General features: G+C 36.8%; 2 protein-coding genes across 2 annotated transcripts in view; both read left to right on the forward strand.

Annotated features, from left to right (window-relative positions):
- LOC116166666 (ionotropic receptor 25a-like) overlaps nt 1-21,242 on the forward strand; it is a 266,463-nt gene that overhangs the window by 92,919 nt on the left and 152,302 nt on the right. The window lies entirely within an intron of this gene.
- Nucleotides 18,607-20,503, forward strand: LOC116166668 (aminopeptidase N-like). Its single transcript, XM_031481708.1, has 7 exons — nt 18,607-18,708; nt 18,758-19,035; nt 19,123-19,587; nt 19,633-19,985; nt 20,031-20,168; nt 20,218-20,290; nt 20,342-20,503. Exons 1-7 carry the CDS (start codon nt 18,642-18,644, stop codon nt 20,471-20,473), a joined length of 1,506 nt encoding a protein of 501 aa, XP_031337568.1. The 5' UTR covers nt 18,607-18,641; the 3' UTR covers nt 20,474-20,503.

The raw sequence follows: 21,242 nt of genomic DNA on the forward strand, positions 1-21,242 counted from the left end.
ATTTTGACATCATAAGCCTAACTGAGACTTGGCTAACCCCTGAGATTTCTAGTGGCGAACTGTTTGATAGTAACATGTACACAGTGTATCGCAAGGACAGATCTGTCGAAACAAGCACCAAAAGCCGAGGAGGGGAGTTCTTATTGCTATTAAATCATCGTATAAATCATTTCCTGTGACTGTATCACCTGGTTCTATTGTGGAGGAAATTTGGACAAAAATTGATTTTAAACATCAGTCAAGTTTTCTTGTTTGTTGCATTTATATACCACCATTGTATTTATTATAAATACAATGATACCACCGAACTCATCAATATCTGTTTATCAATCTCACATAAACTCTGTAAAATCATTTCAAAATCGATATCCAAACACCAAGTTTATCCTCCTGGGCGACTATAATCTGAACAATGTGAACTGGGACTATGACGTGGACGATGCTCGATTAATAGCTGTATGTAATTACAATAGAAATGCGGAGTTCTTATGTGACAATTTGAATCTTCTTGGTTTCCATCAAAACAATAATGTGATAAATAGTGTAAATAACAATATACTTGATTTGATCTTCTCAACCTGTGATATATCGGTAACCAGATGTGATGATTATCATCTAGTTAACTGTGATTCCTATCATCCACCGCTCCAAGTGGTCATCTCTCTTGATAGACAATTCTATGAGGAGGCCTTAAGAACGGTTCCATCGTACATATTTGACTTTTCTAAAGCCCCCTACGCGGTAATTAATGATTCCATCTGCGCGGTAGATTGGACTTCCCTTTTTTTAAATCGTGATGTGGAGTCAAGTGTAGATATTTTTTACTTTGTGATTTATGATATTTTAAATGTATATGTTCCTAAAATTAAGTGTTATACGTCGACTTACCCTCGTTGGTTCAACAAACAACTGCAATTCCTAATTAAGGAGAAAAAACTTGCCCACAAGCAATTTAAGCAATCCAGAAGTGATGACGACTACTCTATCTTCTCAAGTCTACGCAATCAGTGCCGCATATTGACCAAGCAGTGTTATGAGAATTTTATCAGATCTTGTGAAGAAAATATCATTGTCAATCCCAGATTGTTTTGGAAATTTCATCATAATCTAAATGGGTCATCTAACAGCTTACTATTAATGTTTAAGGACGGTAGGTATATCTCAGATCGACATGAAATTGCCAATCATTTCGCTAACCATTTCGCCAGTGCCTTTGTGGAAAGTATTCAATCTGGTAATTCGTTCGCCACACTTGACCAAATAGACTTGGTCGAATTTGTAGTTACGGCACAAGACATTCAAGATAGGCTTGCTAAAATGAATGTGAAGGGTAGTACCGGGCCGGATGGGCTCCCTCCAGTGTTTCTAAGGAGCTGTGCCACGCCACTGTTTTTACCATTATTTCATCTTTTTACATCTTCGTTGAAAGAAGGTGTTGTTCCGTCCAGATGGAAGAATTCGAAGATTGTGCCTGTTTATAAAAGCGGTCCCAAATCTGATTTCGGGAACTATAGACCCATTACAATTCAATCTGCAATACCAAAGCTACTTGAAGCAATCGTTGCCTCACAGTTCACCAAGGCCCTTGGTAACGTGTTATCAAGCAACCAACATGGTTTCATCAGCGGAAGATCGGTTGAAACAAATCTGTTCTCCTATCTAAATTACATCTTTGTTTCTCTGGAGAAAGGCAATGATGTACACTCGATTTATACCGATTTCTCGAAAGCCTTTGACAGAGTAAACCACAAAATATTGATCTTCAAATTAAGGAAGTATGGTGTGGGGGAAGCTGCGCTTAAATGGATCTACAATTACTTGAGTAGCCGTACAGCACAGGTCCTCATTGAAGATACCTGGTCAAATTTTTTCGTAATAAGATCAGGAGTACCACAAGGCTCTCATCTTGGTCCTCCACTGTTCCTGGCTTTCATTAACGATATTTCATCAGTATTTATATCTGAACATGCGCTTTTCGCCGACGATCTCAAGATATACAGGGCTATTGGTGGTATCAATGACACTGCAATGCTACAACAAGACTTGATGCAATTAGAACTCTGGGTGTTAAACAACGACTTGCAGCTTAATGTGAATAAATGTTCCACTATTGTTTTTCAAAAAAATACAGTCCTTCTGAGCCGAATTACTACCTTGGTGGTCAGTTATTAGATAGTGTCGACTCCATCAGAGAGTTAGGCATCATACTGGACAAGAAATTAAATTTTCACCTCCATTACGACCAAGTGACATCGAAGGCAAGTAAAATGCTTGGACTTCTTAAACGCCAGTGTAACGATTTCCGTAGTATAACAGCTCTAAGGACACTATACTTCTCGCTTGTGAGATCCCATTTGGACTACTGTTCCGTTATATGGTTTCCCACATCAATCGCCTACAGCGTATTCAATCGAGTTCTTTGCGCATGATGAAGTTCAAACTATCATTAAATGGGATACATATAGATTCGACTGAACATGTTGGAATATTCCTCGATATTCAACCTCTTAAACAAAGAAGGGCATTTCTTACTTTGACTTTCGGGTATAAATTACTGAATGGTCACCTAAACTCTGCTGATATTTTATCAAAAATTAACATCAGGGTTCCACAACGTTTCGTCCGTACCATGCCCCTACTGCAAACTAGGCACAATCGAACGCTGTATTTCCGGAACAGTCCATTGGATCGGATGGTTGGCCTAATCAATGAGTTTAGTGCGAGTATTGACTTTTTCAGTCCCACTATTTTCTCGTTTAAACGTAGTGTTACTATCGAGGTTAATATTAAATAACCATGTATTTGATATTTTAATGTGTTTTATAAGTTTGTGTCTTACTTTTTATTTTGTAAAATGCCTATGGCGTAAATAAAGTTATTATTATTATTATTATTTGATTTTCTCGGTCTTCCCGGTTCTAATCCTAGTCAAACGGACTATTGTCAAGTCTGGCTAGTTATTTCTGAGGAAAGTTCTGGTGATGCTGCAGGTTTTGAGTATGACTGCCTTCTGAATGTGATGATGAGTGTATGTATCTAGATATTAATATTATATATTAGTGGGAAAAAAGTACAAAACTAGTAATATGAACAACTTGGTAATTTATTTGAAAATTGACCTTGAATTTTTTCTTTGAAGTTTACTGTAGATATTTCTTATGGCAATAATTCCATGGCCGATTGAAAATCTTCAATATGGCGTGCATAAGACGCATAAGTCCGAGCATAAGTCAATGGCAATTTCGGCCGCTTAACAACAGTTTTGGCAGAAACGCTCGAACAGGTCAATTTTAGTTTTGGGGAGGGCATCCAAATTAAATAGTACTGTTTAGATAACTTCAAGCTTTAGAAGGGGATCATTTGCACCCCAAAAATTTTAAATTGAAGGGGTGAAATCGTTAGGTAGTTCGACAAGAAGGTTCATTCAGCACTGCTTTTTTATTTTTCAAATCCGATCAGTAGTTCCAGAGAAAACTCGATTTAAATGGATTTGCAGACCCGTTTTAAATGTTTATCAAGTAGGCGTTAAAATAATTGACGGCGTCGACTTGAAAATGTTTAATCCGTAAAAGAAGAAACTTCTCTCTTCTAAAAAAACATTTATCTTACATTTGAAAGTAACTTTTTCTTGGAAAACGGATTTTACATAAAAAATACCTTAGAATTCATTTTTCATTACAAGTTTTCCAATGGAATCCATTCTATCTTTTCGAACGCAAAACTCGCACCGAAACTGTACACTTAATTAGATTGAGTTTTCCTTTTCTTGATGGCTTCTCAAAAAAAATTCTTTACTTCAGGGATTTATTACAGTTTCGTCCTTAAAGTTCCTTAAAGATCGGGAGTTCGACTGTTAGCCTTTAATCCCAATTTCAAAGTTATATACCTTTATTATACTATGCAACTCGTCACATTCTATCAAAATTCAAAATCATACATTGGTCTCAAGAGTTCGTTTGTTTTATGTAACAATAACATTTCACCTCCGATTATCCGAAACACTTCTTTAGGTTAGTAAAACAAATTTGTGATACCTACCTAATTTTTTCTTGAATGGCAAGTATTTCTATCTTTAGGTTGTAGGAGTTAATCCTAAACAAGTCAATTTTATTTACCACCGAATGAATGTTAATAGCTGGCATAGACTGCAGCCACTAACTAAACCGATTATTCCGAAATTTCTGCATATAGTCCGTCTCAAACTAAACTTAACAGCATTATTTTATAACGTCCATCGCATTTATAGTATTGTACACATCAATATACAAAAAGCGCCCGTAATGCAAAGGTAAAACAGTTCCGTCAGGTGAAGGTCGCTTAACACTAAATTATATGTAAATGAAATTAATAGAACAGTAAGCGTAGAAATCGCCTCAAGTCTATTAATTTCATTTATACATATACGGAACTGGTTTTACCTTTACATTACGGTTATGCTTTTTAGCGCATTTTTGCAAATTTATTTGTAAAAAGTAGCTTTTAATCTCACTTTGGCTGGCTGGCTGGCTGGCAGCAAATGTGGGCGCGTAGAAGAACTCTTGTAGAAAGGCAACGGGTGTACGTGTATCTACAAGACCGTGTAATTTGTCAACCTTAGACAGGGCTACATGATTTGGGGTTGGCGACATCTGGGCGTCATCCTCGAGCGTAGTTTACTGACGTGAAGGTTTTTCAGTATTTTCCATCTACTACAGTTTTGGTCCGATTCTTTTCAAATTGGTGTCGTCGGAAAGATGTTGTAAACACGGACAACTCTTGCGTGGCGGAATTTTGTTTTTTGTCCTAGGGGCGAAATTAACGACCTTTTGCAAGGCGCGCGCGCGTCTTCGAGAGGTAGTCTACTTCGGGCGCCTTTTACGTTCCGTTGTGAATTTTGTCACGGGGTTTAACGTTTCGTAAATCTTTAATCGCAGTTTCTCTTTCTCGTGTCGCCAATAGAAGCTCGAGCAATAAGTGCCCCAAAAAATAAGTACTATCTTGTGGAAGGTTTTTAGCGAAATCCACCAAAATGTGGGTGTAATATAAGTATGCACCGAAAAAGGAAATGAGGTAGCCTCCGCCAAGATCTAACTGATGGTGGAGTCAAATCTTCAAACACGAATTGCGGGTGAACGTGACGTCGAAAGTGGGTACCAACAAAGGGAATGTGGTAACCCCCGACACGATCTTCCTAATGATGGAGTCAACTCGGTCGGACTTTGATAATTTTTTGTATATTGATGTATATGTTACGGATAAAGTGTTTACTTGGTTAGTTTATAGACTAGCTGGATAGTATGTAAACTGTCCAAACGTGTGGTTATTTTGATGGAAAATCATCGTTTCGCTAAATAGCTACGAATATTGGTTGGTTTGTATAGGTGCTGTCCAGGTAGTTTATCGCCAAAGTACAAACCACCAGAATTTTTAGCTAGTTCACAAACTATCCACAGTGGTGTGAACTCCAATTCCTAGTAATGCATAATAACCAATTCTTTGGTTAATTTAGTTCAGGATAGCAAAATAATTCTTGAAAAAAAAATAGATTTTATTTATAGATACAAAATAACATTTCTATTACTACTTAAAAATAAGTAAAAACAGCGACAGAAATAGTAAAATCTATATTTAATCAAGAACTATTTTACTATCCTGAACTAAATTAACCAAAGAGGATTGGTTTACTTTACATACTAACCAACGAATGGGTTATTATGTATTACTAGGAATATTGAGTTCACACTTTATCCAACTGTACCGTGGATTGTTTTTGAACTAGCCAAATAGTCTCGTTAATTTACATAATTTTCTTGTGTTTTGTCTATAAACTAACCAAGTAAACACTTTATCTGTAACATATACAATACTATAAATGATGGGCATTATAAACGCTTAATGAGAAATGTTAAGTTTAGTTTGAGACGAACTAGATTTTTATATCAGCTATTTACGTGATTATGTAAATTCCAGAACTTCATAGATAAGATAAGATATTTATTCGAGGAGAAGAAATAAATACATGCAATACAATGCAATCCTATGTAAATATAACTATTGCTCATGTCTAAAACAAGAAAAATAAAATAAGAAAGTTGCCATTGCGCATGCGCAAAACCAAACTTTAAAACTGGTGTTAGATTTGTTTGTATTCCAACTGCCTATGTATTAAATTTCATTTAAATGCTTCCGTAAATAAGGAAGTTGGGATTGCGCATGCGCAAAACCAAATTTTGCAACTGGTTTTAGATTTGTCTTTATGCTAAATACCTATGTATAAAATTTCACTTAAATGCCTTCATAAATAAGGAAGTTGGCATTGCGCATGCGCAAAACAACATTTTGAAAATGTCCTTAATTTGACTTATATTCGTATTGTTTACATGTAAAGTTTCATTTAAATATCTTCATAAAAAAAAAGTTAGCATTGCATATGCGCTAATCCAAATTTTTGACACTGCGCAGGCGCAAAACCAAAAATATCGATATGCACGGAATCCTTGGACCGAGCCCTTTCAAATGAGCCATATATCGCCCAAACTGGCTCGAAGGACCACAAATGTTTAAGCGGTGTGATAAAATTAAGCGGGTGCAAAAAAGCGGCCGCGTTGAGCAAGCACTCACCTTTGTTTTAATGGATCCCAGCAATGCAGTCGCGTCTCGGTAGCAAAGAAGCGAGAGGAGCAGCACATTAACATAAACTTAACTTAAACGTCAAAAACTGAAAAACGTAATAATAATGTCCCACTATGCCGACCAAACGACGCAACCCTGGTCGCGAGTATCCAGCTCAACGTGTTCAGACAACATTCAAACTAAATACTTAATATTCAAACAAATTGAAATAAATTCTCTCGCTGTTTCTAATAATTAAACAAAAATAAATAAAAATATTGTTTGGCATAACAAAAAAATCAAATATTGGGAAGACCAAACAGGTGTAGACGGAGTACGTGTGCCGGACGGACGGACGGACGACAAGGTGCAGCCAATAGCGATTTTCACTTTGAGAAAAATACGCTAAAAACAAAGTTACAAAGTAAGGACAAAAAGAAACACTTTATTATAGACTCGCTGTGTATGTGAGCGACAGTAGTAATAGTACTCCTGTATATCTATACTAGTAAATTTGTTACTCTTTTTTTAAAATCTATGAAGCTAAGATTTTTTATTTCGGAGGGCAAAGAACGAAATAATTGCTACCCCGAGTAACACGCCTCTTTCATAAAGTCAAATTGGGGTGCGTTAGCAGCAGAAAGTTTTTATGACGAGTGTTGTGTTACAGCATGAGGAAACATAATCTATACCTAAGATAAAACTTAAACTGCCCGTAAACTACATACCACTTTCTTCTCGCACTGTTTCTCTAGCGAATATTAAATTTATCGATTATAGAAAAGGAAATAGTTTTCCAACTAATGTTACTGGACAAGAAGGACATTTATTACATTCCGTTCTATTTTGCACGTAAACGTTCATATTCTCACAGCAAACATAAAATAAATTACTATCGTTATCCTTTCCCATTTAATAATTAAAATTCAGCGTGCGGGTACAAAAATGTTCGCATTCAGATGTATTCGCTCGAATAAAATAACGAATGATTTAATGGCCATTCTTTCATTCGTTTGCTAAAAATTCTTTAATATGCCTGGAAAAGCTCCAAGTTCGAACGAAATTTGTATTTAATTTTATCTACTGTGATATTGTTGGTGGTGAAGCTATTGATCTATACCGAAAAACCGGAAAAAATGGAATGGTGTTTCTGGTAAATTGAGCAATGAGCAGATTCTGGAGAGGTTTACATTAAACGTGAAAAGCAACATAATAAAGAATTTCTCGAGTAGTAAAATCATGTTTTATGTGTAGCTATAATGAGAACAAGTTAAAAAGTAATCGTAAACGATTTACAAAAAGCGCATTTCCACTTGTATTCATGTCCCATTTGTAAGATGCAACTTCTGTTAAAATCGTAAAAATCCGGCCACAAATATGAAAGATAGCGTTTCACATGTGCAATCCATTTTTAACGTGCTACTTTAATTTCTGTTTATAAGAAGAATTTCATTTCAATGCTTCTAAATAAGAAAGTTGGAATTGCGCATGCGCAAATCTAAATTTTGAAAATAACGTTATGCTGCGTTTACACGCTCGGCAAGCAGCCTGGCAAACATCTCGGTAAGCTGCTCGGCGAATCCCCGCGTACAAAGCAAGCTGTTCACACGCATCTGAGCACAACTCAGAACAAGCTCACAACCAAACATGGCGGACGTAGAGGTTATTGCAGCTGTTCCGTTCGGTTTGACATACCTACTTTTATTGGAAAAAACAACAACGACGAATTGAAAAGAGACGAAGAGCTCGGAGAAGGTGGTGGATGATAAAAATTTATAGAAATCGCACCAAGCCCGTCAACGCATGTAAACAGGTACACGAGCGCAAACAAATTCACCCTTTGAACCGTGTTGAAAAACCGACACTAGTCCGGATCGGTGACGACTTGACGAGCACAGGCAAAAGCAGGCAAGTAGAGGCGAGCAGAGGCGAGCAACCCATTTACATGCTCGTGCTCGTGATCGTGTCCATTGAATGTGGCTTTGAACGGAAGCGTGTAAGTGTAGCAGATTTTCCTTTGTTCCAAGCGCCTATGTATCAAATTTCATTTAAATGCTTACATAAATAAAAAAGTTGGCACTGCGCATGTGCAAAACCTAATTTTGAAACTGGCGTTTGATTTTCCTTTATTTCAAGTAGAAATTACTGGAATGTTCGCTACAATAGGTATCTTAGAAATCTCTGTATATTAGTAGTTTCCAATATTACTATTATTAGCAACGCCAACGACAAATAAATTGCCACGACACAATTCCACTTTATGATTTATCGAAGTACCTCATTTCTGTAACGGGTTTAAATTAGACGAACGAGCAGGTGATGCAAAGTTGTTCCAAAGACACCCAGCATTAAGGGCGACGATTGTTACACGCTTGATAAATTGCAAAGGCAGCAATAAAAAAAATCACAATCTGTAAAAGTCACTCTATTACAGCCAATTTCTTTCACGAAATTCTTAATTTGCCAAATTTTTTCTCGTCTAGTCTACGAGTAATCCTTATTCTTCGTCTAAAATGCTACAATTTCACTTTATTACCAGCAAAACAGTTAAGGGTTTTAGTTCGTCGTAAATAAGTCTTGCCACAATAAAGCTACTATATGTTCGAAATGCACTGGGCCCTTCCTTTGTTGGAAAATCTTTTATAACACGACAAAAGAAAGCAAAAGTTTTCTGACAAGATCGAGTGCCATTCAAAGATTTGATTAATAGCGGCTTTAGGGCTAATCTCTACTATAAATCTGATAAATTATTATTGAAGTTGCGCGCTATTGCTTAATGTATTAACAATAAGTTTATATTTGGTTCTTTTTCAGAGGATGCCAATAAATTTATTTTGCCAGTTTGGAGACAAATACTTTGGAGCATTCTGTATGCGGGGATGGTCCTTGTAGCAACAGGTGGAAATTTAATAGTTATTTGGATAGTTCTGGCACATAAAAGAATGCGAACCGTCACCAACTATTTTTTATGTAAGTAATCTGGATTTTTTTCATACTTTACAGCGCACAAAACACCTAACCTACCAAATATAAGTAGGTACGATTGAAAACGTTGCAAAACAAATTAATTATGCGATCAAAACTGAGTTGCTGTCGAGTCGCCTTTGAAATTTTTGTTTACATGGAAAATCGTATTTAATTTGAACTTCCAAAGGCGACTCGACAGCAACTTATTTTTGATCTCCCGTTAGTTATTTTTCTACAACTTTCAAAAAGACCTGTCATTTTCTGACGAATTTCCAAACACGAAGTACTAGATTTTTAAACGATTAATTAATAAGTATTAAGGCTTATCTCACAGTGGAGGCGTTTACGCGCGAACTGAAATACTCATGTTAACGTCAGAAATTGTACATCCGTGTACGCATAAATCGCAATCGCACATTAGCTGCCTATCCTTAGACCATATAGTACATGGACTGCTATTAGCCCTATGCTTTCAATACAAAATGGGTGGTCACGGATAGAGGGCACTGTAGTCGTGGGTATGTCATAGATATATAAATACATAGATACAGCCATACCCCAACATAGTTCAAAAGGACGTACCATCTATTACCATCACTTTCAGCACATTAATTACGTATAGCGCTATCCTTTATAGAGGTACCCTGAGCATGGAAGACAAGATTCGCATTATTTATTATAACTGTCAATCAAATTGGTAACACAAATCACACAGAAAATGATCAGATTTGAGACTTTACAACATAAATAAACCGCCTTTTTATTTATTTAAATCGCATAGCAGCAAGAAATGTTACATTTAAAATGGAAGATGTTACTTAGAAAGCTGGCAAAAGAAGAATTTGAAAAAAATTACAGCTGACAACTGGAAGAAAGTGTGTGAACATGTGGAAAGTGATTAATTATTGGTTGACGTTGATGAACTTTATAATAAGTGTTAATATAATGACAGTGATGATTCGGATTTTGAACTTTTACAAACGTAATGAATGTTCACTAAATGAGTATTATCACCAATTGGATATCATTGTTAAGATGTTGTACCTATTTATTTTAAATAAATGTACACGTGTAGCTTACTTACTATAATTAGCACTATAATTTCAAAAAGAAACCCCACCGATTGGACATATGCCGAAAGGTAGGCAAGACGAGTAGCGACCAAAATTTGATATTGCACGCACACACAGTCTATAAATTTCCTAAGAATATTGCACGGATCCTTCTTTGTGATCATGATACAAACGCACTGCATCAACATCATATAGGCCAAAATGATAATTGGAAACGAATTCACTTCCTATCGCAACTTAATCTCCGTTACCATTACACCTAAAACCATGCAATTAAAATTAAAATGTTGAACATAAACTTTACTTACCTACTTACGGTTTTTTTGATATTCTGCAAGCCAGCAATGAATTCACTGCAGCACATCATGCCAAACAAGGTAAACATATAGTCCTAAATTTGAATGGCGTAGCTCTATATAATAAAACTATTTCAGGAATAACAATTATGGACGCGTCTATCATTATGGCAAGCACTGTTATTCGTATTCAATTGATAACGCAATAATTACATAATATTTAGTGAAAAAACCGCCCATCATGTTTAGGGCGAATATTTTTAGTTAGATTTGATTTCGCGCGATCGTGAAATGTGTCAACTGTCACATGACTTATGAGACGCGCTAAGTTTGTTTTAAGCGTCCGACTCGCGTACGACATAGTGGTTAATGCAATAAAAAGAGATAGAACATGTTTCTTCTTGGTTAGAAAGTAATGGAGAGATGTACAAATTTCTTTGATATGTTTTTTAAAAACCGAGGTACGTTTGTTAAGGATGGCTGTATCTAGGTATTTATATATCTATGTGGGTATGTGAATCTCAGGGTAAACTAAAGTCGTATGAACACCACTCGGATCGCGTAAAGAGTAGCTTTTATGGTAACCGCGTAGTACGGGAAGCTTTAAATACTCTTGATTATCTTCTATACGTCCACAAATAAGAATAGGTTTGCTTTTTTTGCCATATCTGGGCAAAAAATTAATTGACGTTTATTAATTTATTGGTTGACAGCCTCAAATCGTGTCTCATCGGATAATTTCGGACAGACTCGTTTACCCTGAAACGCACATACCCAGGCAATGTCCTTGACCATATTTTAGTTACAATTAGCAGCCCATGTACTATATGGTCTAAGCGTTTACCCGTTTGCGTTTTGTCTTGTTAATCAACGTTTACAACTGAGTAACAAATAAAAATAATAAGCTTCTTTTTATATGCGCGGTCGGATTAACCGTAATGTACGCAACTTTCTTTACTCCAAGTAAATGGATTTATATAAGAAGAATAGTCCCAATCAAAGAAAGCAGTTCTCGTTGAAAAGTAGTGTGATGCACCAAACTAGGGGGTCGGAGATCGTCCGATTACTTTTCTAAAGGGAGATTTTGACATCAGTAGCATTGTATAAAGCCCAGGAAACTGCAACGGGATTTCCCCGTGGAGACATTTTTCTTGATTGATAAAATTACGTAAGCTACATTTATGTATGCATGTAACCTTGAACGTACGCATATTTGTATTTTAGCATTGGAAGGAAGTTTACATTTGAGTGTATTCAATCCGAAGTCCAAAGTAAAAAAAGCTTGTCAAAGAGTCGCGCAAGCCTTTCAAATGTTTAGACGTAGTAAACTTAATTACGAGAGATAGTGGGAGAGGGTATAAATACAGGTGCATTCGTGCTCGGAAGTGCAGTGTTTCCACGGGCAGCTCAGACTTCGAATCTGCGTTAGTTTATTTCGCACATTACCGAGTGAGTTTCCAGCAACATTTTGAGCACGAGCTATTCGACCATTTTTCCACAACAGAGGACAGCGAGAGCATTTCGTGAACGGTCCGTGCGAAGTCTGCTTAAGAGGCACATTCTACTCCCACAGCGAATCAACGACAATCCACGAGTATCGATTTTGGCTGGTTCGTGTACTTTCAACTACATCCAAATTCTGGGGGCGGATCCAAACCACTTCACATCGCAGCATCCACGAAAGCACATCGAGAACTCTTAATGCGTGAACAATAGAGGTATTTATAGGCAATTATCCGTGTCATAATCGCCCCGTTGAAGTAATATTCCCGTTGTAGTGTTATCCCCGTTGTAGTCTTATCTTGTTTTCGGAATCATTAATTATAGTAGTACTCATTTTAGCTTATTAGTATAAACTTTATATACCCTACCCAATAATGTAAAGACAATTTTAACTAAGAACTTGCACGTTGCCTCAAGACGGTGATTTGTGAAAATGAAAACCAACTGCCTATACAATTTCGACTCATGCCTGGACTGGACAATGGACATTCTTATAATATGTACGTAATGCAGTTCGCTTTATTTTTATTGTACAGAGTGTTTGTAAAATTATCAGTAGCTAGTAGTAGGTAAGTAAGTAGTAGTAGAGTAATAAGGTTTTGTGTATGGATGTGGTCTAACCATTTACCTTACGGGATCGCTTCGCATCAACCTCCCATTTTCTAAAATGTGTTCCCTTACAGTAAATGCGATACGAAAATAAGAACAGTTAACCTTGATATGTGACTTTTTATTTAATCCTTTACTCCTTATCCTTGAGGCCAGAAGACGTTTATTGACCGACGAGCAGCCGCGGCATATCAATATAATTACACAACCAGAACCACTCCTAATTTAATCAACCAGAAGAAGTAGGAGAAGAAGGAAAGTTTGTAACAATCCGTTACAAACCATTTCTGGAGATATAGAAATGCTATACTTTGGTATAGTTGTTTTCACTTTTCTTTGTGTTCTTGCGAAATTTTGTGAATAAAGGTGCCGCTTTAGGTAACATGTATATTGCGGACATATCACATAGGTAGTTACATATTTACCGCGTAGTAGACCATAAAAGTAAGGTTTTAGAATAACTTGGACAGATTATATTTAAGTATTTAAGTAAGAAAGAATTCAGTGCGACTTTCCTACCTATAGTTACATTACCAGACACAAGAAGTATGAAAAAATTAGTACAACGTTCATAGATCTTGGTTGGTTAAATATGAGTCGACGACGGACTTTACATTCAGCAAACCTCTACCACAAAATTTTAACAAGACGCCGCAATATCTTCATCGAAAAATCACATATCGTACCGACGTATGTACATAATGTTAACGTTTGCTATGAAGAAAAATTAACGCCCCCTTCGCACTGTTCTTCCCTGTTTGAAAGATCCTTTGTTTATAATACAACAAAACGGTATAACTCTCTGCCTGAGGAAGTTTTAAAATACCCGGCCCCAAAGATTAAAGCGCGTTCCTAGAAAACCGTCTTTGGGAGGAGCAAGTTCTTAAAATCAGAACTAAATCACAAAATATGTAACCACTGCATGTATTAATCTCATTTATCATCCTTGCGTTTTGTAGATCAGCGTGTCCCCAGTCACCGTTACACACCGATCATGCATAGGGTTAGGTGGAAGAGCAGGACGCGGATATCCGCCAACTGAACATCGCCCTATTCTAACGAATCTTGCTGTCTCTATTCTTAATTCAATTCAATAAAGGCAATTATTGAGGGAATAAATGGACTAAATGGTAAAAACTTATATTTTGGTTAATGTTCCTTAGGGCAATCGATTTTGACTGATAAAGTCATCATCAGGCCATTGCTGGAATACATTTTTGATGAACGAATGTTATAAATATATTTATGTCTTACTAACCTATCATAGCACATTTTATATCTGTGATGCGCGGGCATAAGGTACCACTTTATGCCCTAGGGCATTAAGTATCACCATAGTAACTCATTCATACTTAATGACAAAACAAACAAATATTTGCAGGTCATTGAAAATTAGAAACGTCAATTATTAATTGTCAATCCCTACTAAATCACAAGATTGTCCTTATTTCGTATAGTTTCTGGAACTTCTTGCTCATTCACGATGAATTGAATTATTTAAAATTACGTTTGACGTTTGGATGGTTTCAATCACATTAACAAATTCGAACCACGCATACTCGATCAAACATAATGAATTATTTTGTAAACGAATTTTGACGAAGAAAACTATTTGTAAAACATAAAATTGTGTACCTATGTACCACGGGCATAAACTGATGTTTATACTCTCGGGCGACGTCGCCCTCGAGAATATAAACATCACTATTATACCCTTAATACATAAATAACTATTACGATGAAGCTTACCGTCAGGTTTTGAAATATACGGTAAGCTTCATATATTTATAACATTCGTTCATCAAAAATGTATTCCAGCAATGGCCTGATGATGACTTTATCAGTCAAAATCGATTGCCCTAAGGAAAATTAACCAAAATATAAGTTTTTACCATTTAGTCCATTTATTCCCTCAATATTATAAACTTATAAAAAATGGAACACAAAGGCAATTATCTTGTCGAGTCCTAAATTCTATAATTTTAAAAAATAATAATAATATAGAATAAGATAAAATATTAATAATAATTTAAAAAAAATATGAATAAAAAAGATAAAATAAAAACGCACACATTTCCTACAAGTTTAATTAAGTGGCATTGTTTATTGTGTAAGTGTTTGTTTGGCTTTGTGTTTGGGTTGAATACGAATAGGTTCTGATAATATAATGTGGTATGTTTCTGAGAAGAAAGAGTTTTGTGTTTTTTAGCTGTGCTAGGACTTTATTGGGTGGACCTGTCATTGCAGTGTATGTTGCGTCACTTGTATTTATTGTGTTTGTTTGTTCAGTAAGTGGTATTTGTGTAGTTGCTTGGGTTAAATGTGAACAAATTACGGTAAATTGTGTTTATTATTATTATTATCGTTTTTATGAAAGCTAAGATTTTTAGCTGCAGAATGCTAAACAAAATCCTTAAAATGCGCATAACAGAAGGAATTATGTTTCGCGATTAGCAGATAGATAAGGAAGATCATTATTATTTATTCTTCGTAGTGCCTTTTATATGCTCTACACCATTTTTGGGTAGTATGCACTAGACGAGACGAGACGCGACTGAATCAGGCCGAGACTCGCGGCAACACTACTCTTCAGTCATTAAACTAGCGTGAACGTTCGCGCCAAGCAGAATGTCGAACTTCTTTTGCTGGTGAAACTGATTGTCTGCAAATGGCAGCTTATAAAATTTTCGGCAGAGTAAGCTCTGATGAAAGTTCAGCAGTAGGTACATAAGTCATCACATATGTACGGTAGGACACTGGTCTTATTCAGAAATTTCCGGGCACTTGAAGCGGGATTAAGTTTTTAATTGAACAGAACCTTTAGAAGTAGATTCCCTTCCGCTCACTTCGAGGATGCACCAGGTTTTTCTTTGCGTTGTAATACTGGGCAGTTTGTGAGCTTATTTGTCACATCTTTGTCTGGCGCGTAGGTACAGACATCGTGCAGATTGCAGAATGAATTCTGTATTTGACACAACATGGTGGAGCACTTGACTGGTAGATACGCAAAACATGACGGCTGTGTGTCTTTCTTGAGTGGTGCCCGTGAAATGCGTGGAAGAAAACGTAGTAGGAAGTGCAGGAGGCTATCGCTATATCTAGTACTTGGAAAGGTATGTAGGTACAGCTGTTGGGAGGTGTAAAAGACTGTGATGTGTTAAATTGCAGGTACTGCAAAAATAAAACTGTTTAAACACTATTATTCAGAAAACTCTGCATTCGAAACTCTGATAGACACTCGACGTCTTCGAGCGTAACGTAGGGTCGTCTAACGTAATGAAGTATCGACACTCCTTTTATAAAAAAGGCGTTCACGCGCACCACTTCCACTTTCTTTTTTAAAAGCGTCCAAATTTTTGGGCAAACCCACTATTTTGTCGTCCTGTTATTTGTATTGTTGTACGCAAACTAAACTATATATTGCAGCAAACGTCTGCGTGTGTTTGAAGCTACGTTTGTAATTTGCACCGAATATCGATTATACATGACTAGTATGACCAAAGACCTTGAGTAAAACATTAAAGGAAACAGTACGCGTTTGCTTGTCTTCTAGCATTTGTAAACTTTATTGCCTGCTCCAGTTGTTTCCAACAGCCATTGATCATGTAGAGTTTCTACTTACATTATGTTAACACGTAAATAATGTGGTACGCACCCAATATTCCTTTATCAGTGTAGTGCTGTACTTCCACTCCAGAATAATCATAGTTTAGGTATACATTTAGTAATTGATCATACTAAAGTTCAAAATTTTTTCCATTTGACAGCAGCAACGTTTCAAAGGTTGCCATTTCGGTCCCAGTACTTGCATGAGCTATCGATTAGCATACTTCATGATAACTTATTTTATTTCTGAAACGGGAGTAGGTACAGAGTACAAAGCTAAGGCATGAAGGAGGAAGGAAGCACTCTGTCGCCTGGTGTAAGGTCAACCGTATAAAACCAGCTCCATATGAATTGGAAAAGGAGATATGACATGATCAAAATATACCACGGAGTACAGTCTAATACTCTTACTTGCAAATGAAAGTAATAAGATATAATTAGATGCGGGTATGCGTTAATGGGGTACGCACTCTAAGGCATGACTAAGTAATAAAGCAAAAAGTATCATGATGAAACGAATCATATACCCAAAAGTGCTGATAAGAGTAAGATAACTCAGCACACGTCACAGCTATACTATAAATACCGATCGCCAAGCTATCATTGTTCTTTAATACCCTGCTCATTGCTCAAGGTAAAAAAAAGCTAATTTTATTTTGTTTTATTGCTAATTTTTGTATGTAGCAAAATGTTAAGGGCACTGATTGTAACTTTACTTGTTGGGCTTGCCCATGGAGTAAACTATCGCTTACCATTAGAAGTAAAGCCGCTAAAATATCATTTAGAGATTCAACCCAATTTTGAAAATGATATTTTCTTTGGAAACGTGTCTATTGAGGTCCAAGCAACGAAGCATGCCAACACAATCACCCTTCACCAGCTTGGATTAAAAATGCCACCAAAAGAGTTAATTCAAGTGCTTTCGACAACCACCAACGAGACCATCGTTGTTGAATCAGTTGGAGCCGGAGAATGCGAATTTCAGCATTTCTTTATAATTACTCTAGCGACTCCATTGGTTATTGGTAACCACTACTTACTCAAAATACCAAATTTTGAAGGTAGTTTCATATCCGAATATCACAACGGGTTTTATTACGCTCACTACGTGGATGAATTGGGAACCAAGAAGTATGGGTGCGTTTTTAGATGATGATTATAATTGTGCAATTTTAGAACATTTGCTACGACTCACTTTCAACCGGTGTTTGCGCGCAGATCATTTCCCTGCTTCGACGAACCGGCACTTAAAGCAAATTTCAACCTTGTCGTAAAACGACCCAGCAGTAGTTACATATCGGTGGCCAATACTCCGAGAGATGAACGGTTGTCTAATGGTCTAACAGACGTGTTTGAAGAAACCGTTTCAATGTCGACCTACCTACTCGCTTTCATCGTAACCGACATGCAATATTCTGAGACATTTGGTCGTCATCGAGTGTTAGCACCAAAATTCGAACTTGAGCAAGGTCGGCACAGGTATTCTTTAAACAGCAGTTATTACCTTCTCAATGAAATGGAAAAATATACGGAAATTCCGTACGTTTTTAAAAAGTTGGACCACGCTTCCATTCCGAAGGACTATTCGTCTGGCCTTGCAATGGAAAATTGGGGACTTATAACTTATAGGTATTTTTGTAGACGATACGATAAGGTTTTTTAACGATTATTTATGCAGGGATGATGTCTTGTTAACATCATCGAATGCTGACATATCCCAGAAGCGACAAGCACTAAGTACAGTTGCTCATGAAATTCAACATCAGTGGATTGGTAACCTAGTTACTCCAGATTGGTGGAGCTACATTTGGTTGAATGAAGGGTTTGCAAATTACTTTGAGAATTACCTAGCAGACAAGGTAAGAGTGATCAATTTTATGAATCCTAATTGGTGCATTGATAGATTGAACCTGGTATGGATATTTGGAAGAGATTCATTATTCTAACTGGTCAGACTACAATGTTGTTTGACAGTATTCCGGAATACACCAGGCCGATGACTGTAACAGTGGAAGAATCCTATAAGATACCTTTCCTTTTTGATAAAACTGCATACCAAAAATGTGAGTAATAAAGGTTTAACAATACCAAACTAATTTCTTTAACCTTTAGCTGGCGCAGTGATAAGAATGTTGGAAAACATGGTTTCGCGAAAAGTTTTCCGACAAGGTTTAATTTACTACTTGAAGGAGAAACAATTTCAAACGGTAACACCCCGTGACCTTTACAGAAATATTCAACGAGTCCTAGATGAATCTTCTGAAAACGTTTTTCCACAACCATTGACGGTTGAAAGTGTAATGACAACCTGGGAAACGATCGCTGGCTTTCCACTTGTAACAGTTACAAGAAATTACGGTAGCACCATAAATAACATCAATCTCAAACAGGTATGCTTTGTTATATCACAGATTTAAGAGTGTTTAGATCTGTGGTTATATCTCTAACGGTGATTCTTATTAGTGGAAGTATTTCAGAGGGCGTTTAATATATACAACAACCAGGGTGAGGATGGACGCTGGACGATACCAATTAATTACGCTAGCAAGGGGAGTGCCTCGTTTGAGAGCACTGCTCCGAAAAAATGGCTCATACATCCAACAGATACATTTACAGTCGCAGATTTAGACGATAGGGATTGGTTCATAGTGAACGTACAGCAAAGTGGATATTATCGAGTTAACTACGATGAAAGAAACTGGGCTCTAATTGCCGATGCACTAAAAGAAGACCATCGTGTAATTCACCCACTGAACAGAGCAAAGTTGTTAGAGGATAGTTTTTATTTAGGGGCAACAGGAGATATTTCTCCCAATATATTTTCTAAATTATCAGAATATCTGGTAAATGAAGATGATTCGTTAGTGTTAGCTGCCCTTCCTGCGCTTTTCGCCAGTATGGATAATAAGCTTTATTATTCAAGAGGACACGATGACTTTAAGGTATCAGTATCAATAGTAATCTTGAATCTTAGTTTCTCTTTCTAGGATCGTGTTATTTATCTTCTTCAAGGTGCATATAATCATTTGACATTCGACGAAAGGTTAAGTGACAGACTTAGTGAAAAAGAGGCGCGCGCCGGTGTTATATTTTGGTTGTGTAAAATGGGACACATGGAATGTCGAAGCAAGGCATTGGAAAAATTTGAGGCATGGAAAAATGAGAATGCGACTATTTCAACCGATTTGGAATCTGCAGTATTTTGCAGCGCCATGCGTAGCAATAACCAAAGCCACTTCGATTACTTATTTAAACTATTTATTGAAACGACCGACTATGATTTGAAGAGCCGCATTGCGTCTGGTTTAAGCTGTATGGAGGAACATAAATATTTGCAACGGTACCGTGGGATGTAAATTTACCGATAGTAATTTGTTTATTTTAGATTTTTAGAAAATTGTTTGAATTACTGTCCATCAGCATTACTAGAACAGGTCATTAAGCAAATGCACAGCAGTAGCAAGCATGGGTTAGAAGTAGTGTTAGATTTTCTTTCCCAAAACATGGAGAAAGTTCATAAAATGTAAGTACTTAATAATTCGAAAGAAAAGTAGGTAAACACAGTGTTTTAGCTTTGGTGGTCACACAAAGTTTATGGTTGAAGAGCTTGCCAGTCAATCCTACACCGATGGGCATCTGAGAAAGGTATTGTTTTATTTATTCACTACTAAATACTAATTCAAAGAAAAATTGCAGTTAGCAAGGTCGCAGTTATGGGCAAAGTCAGTCCCCTTTTTCGATAGAGCTGTAGCAACGATAGCCAATAATGTTGCATGGCTGAATAAAAATGAACACAAGTTGTTGGAATTTTTAACACATTCACAATAAAACATGTTCTGTTGGATTTATTACGGAATATTATCTTGTTTTGAAATACTGGGAATTTTTAACGCATTTTTTAGTAATGTAGATTTGTTAAAATTTAAAGAAATTAGGTATAATTTAATTTTATTGAAAATAAACAGGTTGATCCTCTTTACAACCTCAGCAGGGGACATAATTTAGAGTGTACCTATCAAATTTGATTGAGCTTTTTTGTGATCCGGTCAAGAATTTCAGCTGGTTTTTTTAAGTTTTCAGTAGGTATTGGGGGAGTTGTGCGTGCGAAAATTCTGGGAACCGTGGGAAAATATTTCGGCAGTTGACCCGGGTCAAATTTTGGCAATTAGATATCTGGACCCAGCAACTTAAATGTTGGACCCGACCCTTTAACGTCATCGCTGAATTTTTTCTATTGGTGTTGGGATTCGAACCCACGACAGCTGAAATAGAAGGCTAAGGGCCGGTATTATAAAAGTACAGTTCAAGCGGAGATTGATCAAACGGCGATTGAACGTGAAACCAAGATTGAGAGCGGTTGCGTACTATAAACACCTTTGGAAGAGCGTTTGGTTAATCTCCGTTTGAGTTTACGATCCCTAGTATGGTAACACTGCGGGCGAACCGAGGACCAATCAGAGCGCAGAATTTTTAGTGGCCGATGCGTCAGCTGACAGCTGATGGCGTTTACATTCTTCGCACCCATCGCGGCCGCGCCGCTCGTTCTTTTCGCTTCATTTGCCCCTGCCACTGTCACTGTGCTGATCTGTTCATCTCC

The sequence above is a fragment of the Photinus pyralis genome, unplaced genomic scaffold (genome assembly GCF_008802855.1).
Source record: "Photinus pyralis isolate 1611_PpyrPB1 unplaced genomic scaffold, Ppyr1.3 Ppyr1.4_LG3b, whole genome shotgun sequence".
Lineage (NCBI taxonomy): Eukaryota > Metazoa > Arthropoda > Insecta > Coleoptera > Lampyridae > Photinus > Photinus pyralis.

Excerpts from the sequence above, each read along its gene's own strand:
- LOC116166668 (XM_031481708.1), top strand. The coding sequence starts at position 18,642 with ATGACTGTAACAGTGGAAGAATCCTATAAGATACCTTTCCTTTTTGAT. Across the intron at positions 19,986-20,030 it reads GAACATAAATATTTGCAACG|ATTTTTAGAAAATTGTTTGA; the intron begins GTACCGTGGGAT and ends TGTTTATTTTAG. Across the intron at positions 20,169-20,217 it reads ATGGAGAAAGTTCATAAAAT|CTTTGGTGGTCACACAAAGT; the intron begins GTAAGTACTTAA and ends ACAGTGTTTTAG.